This window comes from Phalaenopsis equestris, unplaced genomic scaffold (genome assembly GCF_001263595.1).
Source record: "Phalaenopsis equestris unplaced genomic scaffold, ASM126359v1 Scaffold000761, whole genome shotgun sequence".
NCBI lineage: Eukaryota > Viridiplantae > Streptophyta > Magnoliopsida > Asparagales > Orchidaceae > Phalaenopsis > Phalaenopsis equestris.
Window position 1 is genome coordinate 2,199,267 of NW_018165201.1, and position 13,733 is coordinate 2,212,999.

The 13,733-nt window shown below is 31.5% G+C and overlaps 1 protein-coding gene across 2 annotated transcripts in view; it reads right to left on the reverse strand.

Moving 5' to 3' along the window:
• The window catches only part of LOC110030842 (DNA topoisomerase 3-beta), a 59,238-nt gene that overhangs the window by 13,980 nt on the left and 31,525 nt on the right, over positions 1–13,733 (reverse strand). For both annotated transcript variants that reach the window (XM_020733775.1, XM_020733776.1), the window contains exons 5-12: positions 12,028–12,127; positions 9,445–9,688; positions 8,401–8,563; positions 7,576–7,695; positions 6,363–6,442; positions 5,237–5,515; positions 3,140–3,308; positions 2,562–2,690 (exon numbers count right to left, since the gene is read on the reverse strand). In XM_020733775.1, coding sequence (XP_020589434.1) covers positions 2,562–2,690; positions 3,140–3,308; positions 5,237–5,515; positions 6,363–6,442; positions 7,576–7,695; positions 8,401–8,563; positions 9,445–9,688; positions 12,028–12,127 — 1,284 coding nt within the window. The remainder of the gene's footprint in view (positions 1–2,561; positions 2,691–3,139; positions 3,309–5,236; positions 5,516–6,362; positions 6,443–7,575; positions 7,696–8,400; positions 8,564–9,444; positions 9,689–12,027; positions 12,128–13,733) is intronic.

Here is a 13,733-nt window from a genome sequence, read left to right on the forward strand (position 1 = left end):
TTAAAAATGTGAGACTCGTTTGGTCTCACTTATTTTAAAAATTAAAATGTTACTTCTTTAAAAAAAGTTATATTTATATTTAAATTATTTTCAAAATTCCAAAATCATCACCTTTTCAAACTACGAAAGTGAAGTTGAACATAAAAAACGGCCGACACACCACCATCTTAAAAAATTTCCTTAAAGTCTAAGCGATACTTTTCTATTACACAATAGACTTGATGCATTCCTCCACTTCAATCAACCAACTTGAATTCTACTAATAACATCCCCATCTATATCACCATCACTTGGAACAATAGACCCGGGATATCTAAAACGTTCACAACTTTTAATGATTTGATCACCCATAGTTACAACTCTGCCACTAAAGCTACTACTACCAAAATTATATCCCATGGTCTTTAGAATCCAATGTAGACCACCACAATTCAAGTTTTTCCTGAACTACTTCTTTAGTCTTATCCACAAGGAGGGATATCATCAAAGAAAAACATACACCAAGATACATCATTCTATAAATGTCCAGTAAAAGCATCCATAACTAAAGCAAAAAAGATAAATGCTTAAAGCAGATCCTTGATGTAATCCAACTGAAATAGGAAAATACTTCGTCAACCCTCCTTCTGTTCGAACACAAGTAAGAGCTCTAGTACACATATCTTTAATGATTTGAATATAAGTCACATCAACATGTTTTTTCTCTAGAACTCTCCAAAGGATATGTAGATCCTCGTTACTCTCTCTGTACTTCTCCATCAAACCTCTCAATAAATGTATAGCTTTCAGGGACCTACTCGTCATAAATCCAAATTGATTTTGAGAATTGACATTTATAATATTTATTGATTGTAAGAATGCGTTTGATTAAGTACTATGAGAATTGATGTTGTTTGCTTTAAAGCAAAAAAAAAAAAAAGTGTGGCAAGGATAGATTAACATTATTAAAAATATATATGGAGTACTATTAATAGAAATAGTCATGGAGGAACTGAAAAGTTCTCAATTATCATAAGTTTATATCAATTGGTTATGGAGATTCTTACAAAAGACATTAAAAGTGGGTTGCCTTCTACTTGGTGGGATAAAGGCTTGGGCATGTTGACCAAATTAGGAGAGTAGATGTCTTAAATTTGACTTATGTTAACAAAAGGTAAAGGTACACCTAAAAAGACTTTGACATATTGTATAAAAAATGATCTTATTTCATCAGAATTAAATGAAAATATAACACTCAATATGACATAATGGAAAAAAATGATTCATGTAGCCGATCCGGCTTATTGTTGTTGGTGCCTTCTACTTGGTAGGACATCCAATGAAATCATTGAAAAATTAGAACAACAGAAGAAATGTTAAGAAGATAGAGGCCTTAGAATTATTATAAAAAAGGCTGACTATATGATATGTAATTTTGATGGGCATTGATAATAACAATTAACATTTAATATTTTATAAGATAAGACAATACCTAGGTTCAATCAATTTAAATATCTTAGACATATTATAAGAAAAATAGAGACAAATATGGGAACAGCTCCTAAAGTTAAGGCAAGGTAGTTAAAATGGAGAGATATCTTAAGAGTTTTATCTGAAAAGTTGATATTATACATGCTTATAAGAAAAACCATAATTAGGCCGATAATGATGCATGGATTCAAATGTTGGGTTGTAAAAACAATCAACTGATATCCATGTTTAGAGCGAAAAAAAAAAAAATGTTACAATGTTACAATGTTGTCTGGTAAAAAGAGCGAAAAAAAAAAAAATGTTACAATGTTGTCTGGTAAAATTAAAAAGAATAAATTCAATAATGATTATATAAGATTACATGGATAGAAATTATTCAAAATAATATACAAAAGATATGTTTAACATCTCAAACATCACAAAACAAGAACAAACGATAGATTAGGATTTAATCTAGCCACAAATAGTTGGGGGATGACAATGATGTTGATGATGATGATGATGAAGACGACAATATATAAAGAGGCAAACATATGAGATTAAAAAAAAGAAAGTAAATAGAATGAAAAATAATAATTTAGAAAATAAATCATAGAAAAAAATTAATAAACAACATATATGATACAAAATGCAAAAAATAAAGCCAAAAAAAAGGCAAAGATAACAAGAAATATCACTTAAAGTGAAAGAAAAAGAAATTGAAACATATTAAAGATGTGGACTTAAATCATAAAGCTTAGTGTTATTCTAAATTACACATTATGCCAAATAAGATGACAGAAGAAATTAATTTAGCAAATTGTTTTATATTACTGAGAAACCCTTCTAAGGGTCTAATAAGATGAATGAAGGCACCGAAGGCACTCCAAAGAGTTTGCCATTTTAAAATGAACATGTAGAAGAGGGTGATAGCTCCTAGACTCAATCGTATAAGGCAGTAATGTCTCCAAAAAGTATAGTTGATGCGCATCTAATGATAAGCTAATAACATGGGAGTAAGTCTTAGGCATTGTTTACATTTAAAATACCAGTAAGTACATAACTATACACAAGCAAACTAGGAAATGCATTAAAGTAGAGAGTTTTTAGACCTGCACATAGTTGCGTTCACAAATGTTATTTATATGGATAGGAATGGAAGCATCTGTCCCTATTCCATGCTTTTCCATAAGAGAGATGAGTTCACTCTCACTAAGATAATCTGGTGGTGCGGTGCTTCCCTGCAATTCTGTAAGTTAATAATATGACAAAACAATTTACATAAACACATCTAAAGGGCCTTCCTTTCAAGTTATATATGGATTCAAAAAGGCAATAATGAAGAGCAAACAGTCAAAACTAACATGCATGTAGAAGAGCATGTTCACAAAGAAGGAATAAAAATAGAGAAAAGTAACAAAATAGTCTCCTGACTTTTTTTGGGGGTCATTTTAGTCTTTGAGTTTATAAAAATTGTCAATTTAATCCCCAAACTCTTCTAAAGGGGGTAAAATGGTCCTCCCAATTGACTATATTCTGACTATATTAAAAGAATCTGAGGATTAGTTTGACACTTTTATAAACTCATGGACAAAAATAACCCCATTTAAACAGTCAGGGGATTATTTTGGCATTATACTCAATAAAAATCATACCAATGTTGTAAATACATAGATGAGAAACAAGATACCTCTTGCAAGTCCGCTTTTAGAATATTGACTCTCTCTCCTTTCGTGAACTGAGGAAGGTTCTTCTCATTAACTGCCATCCATGGCATGATTGATGTAAATCCTTTGTTGGTCACAAGCAGCCCTACACAGTGGAAAAGCTCACCTCCAGCAGTAAATTCTACTTTTGTCCTGGAATAACAAACATCTAATATATCCATACATAGTTTCAGCTGTTAAAGATCTAGATTGTCTTCAGATAAAAAATTTGCAGGGTTAGGTTTGAGAATGTGCTATTTGTTGGGCAAAGAAAATTAAAAGAAACTTTGTTGAGAATTTGCTATTTAATTTATTTTATTTAATGAAATCAAATGATCAAGGACGCTTGTGTGATGCTATGAATAGTTTAAAGGTGGACCTTAAAAAAAACGGCTCTTCTTCAACCAGCTGATGGATCTGGAATAGCAACATAAGGATGAAGTTTGTCCATCTAAGTGAGTCTCGGAAAGGTTGAGGGCAACAGAAGGTGACCAGCAACTACTCTCCTGGTAACGAAGGTAGTGGCACAAATGTAGAGGGATGAGAGGCGAGATTAAACATGGATATCGTCTCCTCAGAATTCTTAAGGATTATTTCTTGTTAATAAGGTTATGAGGCATGCTCCTACAAATTCCATAGTAGCGTATGACAAGATTTACACTATGAGAAAGGCTACAAGGCTCAACCCAATAATTTTTAGGGGCATTTGCACACATACCACAAAATTCTCATGTATTTACCTATCTAACACCTAAACATTCATATTTACATGTATACCACTCAAATCTTTAATATCATATAATAAAAAAATATCACCATAACTACCTTTTAAAAGTGAAATATATCTTTTAATGCATAGGTTTAAGACACTAAGGTTCTATAAATGTAAAGATCACCTTTGGGTTTTAGATATGTAAATACATAAAAATCGTGGTATGCATGTAAAATTCCCTAATTTTTAACAAGGGGTGTGACACGATTTACACCATTGAGATGGGAAAAGAGAAATAAGACATTTATGATTTGTTGTCATTGTCATTGATGTTGCCTTTTGTTTTCAGCACAATTGCATTAAGGTTTATCTCACTTGAAATGTGAGGAGAGGGTTCTAAGAAACATATATGGAGATTTGTTATCAAGCAAATGGTAAAAGTAAGCGAGAGGACGGTAACATTAGAGAAAAATCAATCCGGAGAATTTTGGTGTTGTAATGCAAAGAGTGAGCGGGATGGTAAAATCAGGGTGAGGGTGAAGTAGGATTAAACTTACTTCACCAAAGCAATCTAGTGGTTAGAGAAATAAATATACCCACCAAAAAAGAAATATGCATTATGTTTAATAAGTTGTCAATATGTATACATTATCATCTTCTGCTTACTAGACAAAGAATTCAAATAGATGGCGCTGTTGTGAACATCAGCCAGATACTTCAAATTAAATTCTCAAATAATCAAAGCTAAAGAAAAATAATAACAAAGAATAGGTGTTTCACATTTCAATTGCCACATAGCTTGTACAACTCAAAAAATCTAAATAAATTAACTATGATTCTTTCAACACAAAGCAATGAACACAGAACACTAACTACTTAATATACCCGGTTCAAGACTAACACCGCTAATTCTTATTGATTTTATCATTTTCACTCGGATTAGGCAAGACGCAAATTCAAGGTTCATGATTTCCTTGTTGATTTAGCCATATGACCAAACACAAAGTGTTGAAGGACAATAATAATAAGAGTAAAGTGCCAAAATAGTCTCGTAATTGTTTACATAGGGCCATTTTGGTCCAAGAGTTCATAGAAGTGTCAAATAAGCTTCTAGACTTTTTAAAGGCTGAAATAGTCACCCGTGAGGACTATTTCAGCTCATATTAAAAGAGTATAGGGACTAAATTGATATTTTATAGACTCTGAGACTAAAATGATCCTCTACAACGAGTCGAGGATTATTTTAATTTCTCAAACCAATAATGCTTGATTAATTAAAAGAAATATCAAAATATATTTTCCTGATTGAAAATATGCACAAAATCCATAATTTCAGTTGGCATTAAATTTGAAAAATAATGGAACGAACCGTGTGTACTTGCAATCATGGCTGACAGTACCAATAAAATGTTGGCAAATATATTGGTAGAGTCTCCAAGCATCATGTCCAACCATCTCCTCTGTTGCTGCCCTCATTGGAGTAATGGGAGGATGATCACCTACATCGGATCCTGTGCGCGGCTTATGAAAGCCATCAGTCAATAACGACCGCACATGATTTCCCCACATAAGATTATTTTGTTGCGCTCCAAGCACATTTTTGAAATCAAATGATGCGGGGTAGGCAGTGCTTTCAGTACGTGGATAGCTATTAAATAACATAAAAAAATATTTAAAATGAAAGCTCAGAAAGATGAAAATTACAATTATAAAAAAAGGGCATTTGCATACATACCACATAATTCTTATATATTTACATATCTAACATCCAAATTTTAATTTTTACACTTAATACTACTTGAATCTTTCATAACACATCAAAAGTACCACTATCATTGATCTAAAACCAAAAAAAAAAAAAAAACAAACACACTTTTTTAAGCTTAGTTAAAGGTGTATAGGTATAAAAATCAAACATTAGGTGTTAGATATGTAAAGACATAAGAATTGTGTGGAATGTATGTAAATACACCTAAAAATAAAGTGCAGATTATGAAAATGGAAGTGAAATGCAAAAACAACTTGGACCAATGAATATGATTTATTTTAAATAGAACAAATATAGTGGAGATAGAAAATATGTTATTTCCACGGCACTGGACATCCTAACAAATAATATAAAAATTGCACATGGAATTTTTGGGAAAACAAACCCTATAGACTTGTGTGCATGACAACAGCCTTTGTTTTTTTTTGGGGGCATCTTATGCATTTACATATCTAACAACTAAACATTCATATTTACTTGCATATCACTAAGTTCTTTTAACATCACATCAAAAATATAACATTGTTTTATGCTTCTCTTTTAAAGGCCAACATAAGGTTTATGACGCCAATACGTTGTAAATGTAAATATCAAACTTTGAGCTTAGATATGTAAATACATAAGAAATGTGTGGTATGTTATGTAATTTTCCCAAAGATGTATTATCTAATGGCCTAGTGATGAGAAAAAGAATGGGAATCGAATGCTTAAAATACATGTGGACCACCTGATAAATCCTTGAGTGTAAAGTCGCTCAGCTAATTGCATGGCAACATGTGGTCCCAATCCCAACGCACTTGATGCAACCTAGGAAAGATAAAGTACCAAATGAAAAATTTTGGGAAATGGCAACCATAAAAAGTTTGTAATATGAATGATGCCATAATTTTCAAAAGAGCACCAGAGCATTAACTAATAAGAAAATTTACATAAGCAGATCTTATATATTTACATATTTCATATCAAAACTGTTATATTTACATACATAGCACTTTAATGCTTTAAGCCTAAACATGAAAATGTGTATTTCACTTTTAAGAAGTAACACAGTTATTTTTTATGTGATATTAAAGATTTGAGTGTTATATGTGTAAATATAAAAGTTTAGGTGAGAGATATGTAATTTCATAAGAAGTGTGTGTTATGTATGTAAATGTCCCTAAGTCACAGAAATCAGCATACAAAACAAGCTTGAACGGGGGCTAAACATAGAATTATCTGACTAAATAACCCTCATATATGATATTTGAGTTAACTTGAAGCCGAAGTCCTTCATTACTACAGAAAAATTCACCATAAAAGTATTACTTGGACCATACCAAAAATCAATTTTACCATTTGAGTTTTGTTTCTAGCAGAAAGTCAACCTCTACAAACTCTACTTGTGCTAAGGCAAAGATAATTAAGCGAAATAATTATCCACGTTATGCAGTGGATGTTAAAAAATAATAGAGAAAAGCAACAGTGCATCAAGAAACAAAAACAAAAAGTGTGCAGATGATAAATAAATGAGGCATTTAAATACATACCACACACTTCTTATGTATTTACATATCTAACATCTAAACATTCAAACTTAAATGCATATCACTCAAATTTTTCACATCAAATCATAAATATCATCATCACTACCTTCTTAAAAGTAAATTACACATTTTCTGTATAGGTTTATGACAACTAGGAGCTATAAGTGTAAATATCAAATTATAGGTGTTAGATATGCACAAAAAAAAAAAAAAAATATCTGTGTTGTATGTATATAAATTTCCCTAAATAAACCCTCTTTTGTTGCTTAAAAAGCAGGCCAGAAGAGAATAGAGAAATATAATCTAGCTTTCCAAGAGCTCAAATCATTCACAGAGAAAAGATGTTCAAAACAACAAAGCTGTAATTAAAATTAGATTATAAAGCTATTCCACCAAAAAAATTCTAGAACTTACCTTCAATAAGTTCACCGTGTTAAGGCCACAAGGACGACTCTTGCTTTCTTCTTTCTTGGACACAGCAGTCACCTCAAGAATACTATGATCAAGTACTAGTTTTTGAAACATTCCAGCAACCTACAGTTTGCTTTAAGAAATTGGCATAATTATAGAAGCAACTCGTCACTATTAGCTTCTCCCAACTATTTGTAATCAGATTTATGAATCCTCTTTTTCAAATGGAAAAAAAATGAAAAGCACGCATGTGATGAGGAAACACCAAGGGCTTGTTTGGCAACAATTTGGTTTCTTTTTTTTGTTTTTGGAAACATGTTTGAATGGTATAATTTTAATATGTTTTGTGTTTTTTCAAAAACAAATCAAACTATTTTTAAAAATACTCGAAACAACTAAAAAAACATTGAGTGATTTTAAAAACAACTACCACAATCAAATATATTTTAATTTAAATCAAAACGCCAACAAAATAAAGCAAAAACAAATAAGTGAAGTGATCCCAAATGGCCCCTAATGGCTTTGTTTGGCATTAAATTTGTATTTTATTTTTATTTTAGTTTTCTCTTTTATTTTCAAAACATGTTTGTTTAGCGTGCTTTTTATATGTTTTTATTTTTATTTCTAAAAATAAATTCAAATGCTTTTTAAAACACTTGAAATAATTTTAAATATTTTGGGTGTTTTTAAAAACAATCATACTTTAATCGTAAACAAATATGTTTCGTTTCATATCAAAATGTAAATAAAACAAAATAAAAATAAAAATAAAAAATAAAAGTGATCCCAAACGGCCTCTAGGAAAATAAAAATAAAAATAAAACTTACATCAAAGTCAAATAGTCTTTTTCGATCCCACTCCAATTGCAGCTCATAACCATCTTTTATTATATAAGGACTGAAATACCAAAATTTTTCCGGTTTAAAGGTCATGATTTGCGTGTAACGTTGCACACAAAATCCCAGTGTAGGAGTCTGGCAAGGTCCATAGCTGAAACAAATGGTAGAAAAATGCATGCATGATCTAAGAATCAGACTAAGGTACTATAGTTCATTGTAAGATAAAATCATGTCTGTATTGTTATCCGATATGCGATGAGTTATGATTGTTTGGTAAAAATTATTGTCACTAATATGAACAGATCAAATTACTAATAAATATGATTACGAGTTTAATAGAATAATGCTATAATAATATTATTTCAATTTATATATGAATAACTGAATAAATACTAAACAATTTAATTAATACGAAAACTACAATGTATAATCATGGGCATCTCTTGAAAATAATAAATTATCAAGAAGGTGAAGTGTAAAGCCTTAGCAGTTTCAGGGTTTATAAGAGAGCTCCCATTATATCCCTAAAAACCAGAACTAAGTTGAACAGAGGCCATAAAAAAATTTAAAAATAAATAAATTAAAAAAAAAGTATAGGGGCTATAAGAGAGCCCCTGTGGCCTTCATGAAACAACATTTTTTTCATCACTAACCTGGAAATAATCAATTTTGTTAGGGTGTCTGCACTACAAACCTTAAGCTAAAATAATCTCAAAATCACGAACTGTAACAGGATAATAAATAAAAAAAGTTCTTGATAAATACAACTCGTTGATTCAAAAGAACAATAATGCTGCTGGATGGCCAAACAGAAATAAATAAATGCATGAATTCAACATATTTTAGAATGCCTTCAAAAACAAATTGCAGCAAAACAAAGCAGTTGGAGTTGGTAGATAAATTAGAAAGAGATAAGCATGCAAAGTAAAAAAAATGTCAAATCAATTGCAATAATAGCTTAAATTGGCAATGTGTAACCGAAAAAATATAAAATATAGCATGAAGATGAGGAAAAGAAAATTGGAAATTTACGAGATTATCCTGGAGTCAAGATTCCCATATTTTCCTTGAAAATAGCGAGTTTGAAACCGAGTAAAGGCAACTCCAACCTTCAAATCAATCTCTTGACGTGCATCTACTGCCAAGGCCTCAGCTTTGTTCGGTTTGACGAGGTTTCCCAAAGCCTCCAATATGTCCTTCTCAGTGACGGATGAAAATCGAGCACGCAGTATTCTTCCACCAGCCTCATTCTCACTGAATCCTGTGCATTCAATAACTAGAAGAAAAGTTGCATTCATTTAGTCATCTATTTTAAGCTTTCACAGATAGCAGTAATTAAAAATATGGAAGATTTACTTACATACCACTCAATTCCTATGTATTCACATATCTAACACCTATACTTCAATTTATACATCCATACCACCTTGCCTATTTACATTTTTAATTGTGATATTAAATATTTGGGTGTTATACATGTAAAAAATAAAGTTTAGGTGTTAGAAATGTAATAACATATGAATTGGGTGTAGGGCTCTAATCGAGCCGAGTTGAGCCGAGTATATCATAGTTTGTACTTGGCTTGGTATAGTCATAATTTATTCATGTTCGGCTTGAGCTTGTGTTGAGCTTTCATATATTGTTCAAACTTGACTTATTTAAATTTTGTAATGTTTGAACTTGATTTGTTTATGGTAAGTGAATGGGTATTTAAACGAATTAAAAATTCAAACGAGTATCAAGATTTTCATACAAAAAATTAATAAATAAGTTTACAATTTGATGCAACCATTCATTTGTTGAATATAAACTCTAAACTTTACAGTATCTTAAATTCGTTTCTTATCCATTTTGCCTTAAATCCCTCACTTGGGGTCTATTTAGTAAAATGATTTGTGTAGCATTTAAGCATGATTTAACCTAAATCCTACCAAATCACTAAAAATGAAAACTTTAAAACCTACATAAACTTAATATCGAGTATTTATATATCATATATGATACGAGCTATCATCAAGCTATCAACAAACGAGTTAATATTCTAGTTAATTAAATTTTATTTAAATAATATATCATATATGATACGAGCTATCATCGAGGTTAATATCGAGCATTTAACAAGCAACTTATTGAACAACAAATGAGTTTGTTCATGAATAAAAATGAACATGTTCGACTATGTTCATTTAAGATTCGATCTTTTAAAAATTACTCAAGCTTATTTATTTATTTGAAAGAACATAATTGAGTCTTAATCAAACCAAGTTCGAGTTGTTCATCGAGTGCATTGGTTCATTTACGACCTTAATTGGGTGCTACGTAAATGCCCCTAAAAATGTATGTACCATAAGGAACGATAGCTATCCACTTTTTTTTTTCAATAGTAATCAATTATCATTGGGATAGGAACCATAGCAGTTTTCCACAAAAGTTTGGACAACCAAATATTTTAATTCAATAGCACCAAGAAACACAACTCAAATACATAAAATATAAATACCTACAACTCAAGAGGTTGGTGATCTCTCCCAAACACTAACCTCAAGGTTCAAGCAACAATCACATAGCATAACCTAACTCTAAGCATAATAAACCCTATTTATACCCCAGTATAATAACTAATAAAAGACTAAATTGCTTTTTAAGCCTTGCGCCTAAAATAAGTCTTCAAATTAGTTGGCGGGCTTGGTGTGGTAGTAAACGTTGTAAGTGTCGATCTAACATTACTCTCCTCCCAAAAAACATATTGTCCTTAAGGTGGGAGAGAAGAAACTACTGTTGGATCAAATAGTATGGCTCCCACGTAGCATTGTCAATTGACAATCCTTTCCATTTAATCAGAAGTTGGTAGTAACCCTCATGAGTTCAGAATGTAGTCTTGTGTGCATCCTTCGCCCGCATCAGAATTTATTTTTACCCTAACTTCAAGTCAATGTTGGAGGATACTGCAGTCCCTAATAACTTTTCAAACAACGCATCTATCACCATAATGCATCTATCACCATAATGAAAAATTTGTTAAGTATTGTTTCTTTATTCGTTGCCTAATGATCCATACAGAAACACCGACTCCCATTTCTTCGATAGCAAGACTGGGCTAGAGAAGTGGCTTACATTGGGCTATATGATCCCAACCTCCAACAACTCTCAAATCAATATTTCGATCTCGTCCTTCTGTGTATGAATCTTGACCTTTATAGAATTTCATATTCTCTCACTTTTTTTAAGAAATTTTAAACTTCAGTAGCTGTTAAAATGTTGAACCATGTTCTTGTCAATTTTGCATCAAAAGTGATGAATCCTTTTTGCTAAAATTGAAAGCTACCAATATGTGAATTGCGTTTTCTATATTTTTGTGCATCTCAATCTAGGTTAACATTATTGAAACCAAGATCCTTAAGCGTCGTATATTACCAGTTTTCTGAATTATTGCCAATTAGACAACAAAGAGAATTATAATTAACCAAATATAAGGTTCGGGAAACAAAAAACTGAAAGAGACTTGGCTTAAGAAAAATTTGCAAGAAAATACGGGAGAAAATACAAATATGTGAATTAACTCACCATCTAACCAAGAATATTAACAAAAACTATAAAAGCCAAGCAAGAAACAACCTTCGTAGGATATATTTTCACCCTCACGGTCGCAATCCAACCACAGTACCAAATAGGTGCAACCACGGGCTTCTTGGGATAGATGCCGGCGAATATGACCCTAAAGAGAGAATTCATAAGAAATGAGAAAAAAGGCATTATAGGTAGGTTATGAGCTACAAACATATTATTTAACACATAAGCTATGAAGCAACATTAAGAAAAGTTATGTGAGGACAAAGACGCAGAGCTCTAAATAATATTGCAGGCATTATAGCTAGGTCCCTAGCACATAGGAGTACGAGACATAGTTCAAAGCTTAGAATAGCTTCATAGAAAGTCCCCACCTATATATTATAAGTTTGTCTACGTCTGACTCTTCTAAGAGAGTTGGGTTTTAGGTCAAATTTTCAAAAGGCATAATAGATTATTTATAAGATGTTATCTAAATATTTTGCCTTTTTTTGAAATGACTTTATACTCTGATTTTAGGTTTAACATAGGCAAAATATCCTCTGATTAACTAAGCCTCCCCAACACAGAATAGAACTTCTGATTAAAACTAGTTAGTAGATGCTAAGCACTTCACGGTAGTGATAGTTAAGTTTTAAAATCGAGGATAATTATTGTTGTTAACTTAGAGAAAATAGTGACAAAATGATGAAAAAACCAAACAATATCTTATAGTGTCATCACTATTAGTTATCATAAACACTGGTTTACCTGGTCAGAGAAGTTGGTTGACCCAAACTAATTCGTAAATTTTTGTCAGCAGCTGAGTAGCATACAAAAAAGTCCTTAAAGAACTAGGATAAATGTGTCTAATAGGAGACATTTTTAAGTTGAACTTGCCAAACAAGGGCCTATATGCCCTATCAAGTAAATCTATATGCCCTATCAAGTAAATCTATGATTCAAATCTCAAGGGATTTGAGCCATTGGAGAGCCTATATGCTCTACCATAATCATAATATAATGATGCTACTTTACAGTGAACTACTGTATCAAAGAACCCCAATCATAATCATACCCTTTAGTATTGTCATTTAGTGGCAAAAATTCCAATGAAAGGACAAATGCAAATTCTTACTGATATGAAATCTTTAAGAGCGATCATGGATATGCATATGATATGCAATTAGCTCTTTGTGAGCTAGAAGCTTACAAAGGTAAATTTCTTTAACAATTTTTAAATTTATCAATTTTCATGCATTTTAATATTTTATTGAAATTTAGGCCTCATATAATTTTGCGTTAAGCTTTGAGAGTATTTTAATGACAGTATCTCCTCCAAATAATCATTGTTGGGATATCTTAAAATACTAAATTTTGTTGCTCGAACCTTATCAATTATGCTCGTTTGCTCGTAAAAGATTACGTTTGTCCATTATGCATGATTTGAATTCATTTTGAAAATTTATTGTTATAAAAACATGTTGGCGATAAAAAGTTGAGTTGGTGGAGTTACCCGTAAGAAGCTGTCGGTCACCGAAATCGAAATCCCGTCGCCCGCTTCGGAAGAACGTTTTAATTTACATATAGATTTAATTTAAGAAAAAAAATATGAAATCAAACTGACCTCATTATCTTCACTGTTTAAATGAAAGAGCGCTCTACCTCAAATCCCGTATCTATCCCGAGGGATAAACACAAGACTTGAGGATGAGGCTCGATCAAATAAACTAAGAAATATATGACGTCTGTTTGGTCTGCGAAGCCGTTTTATT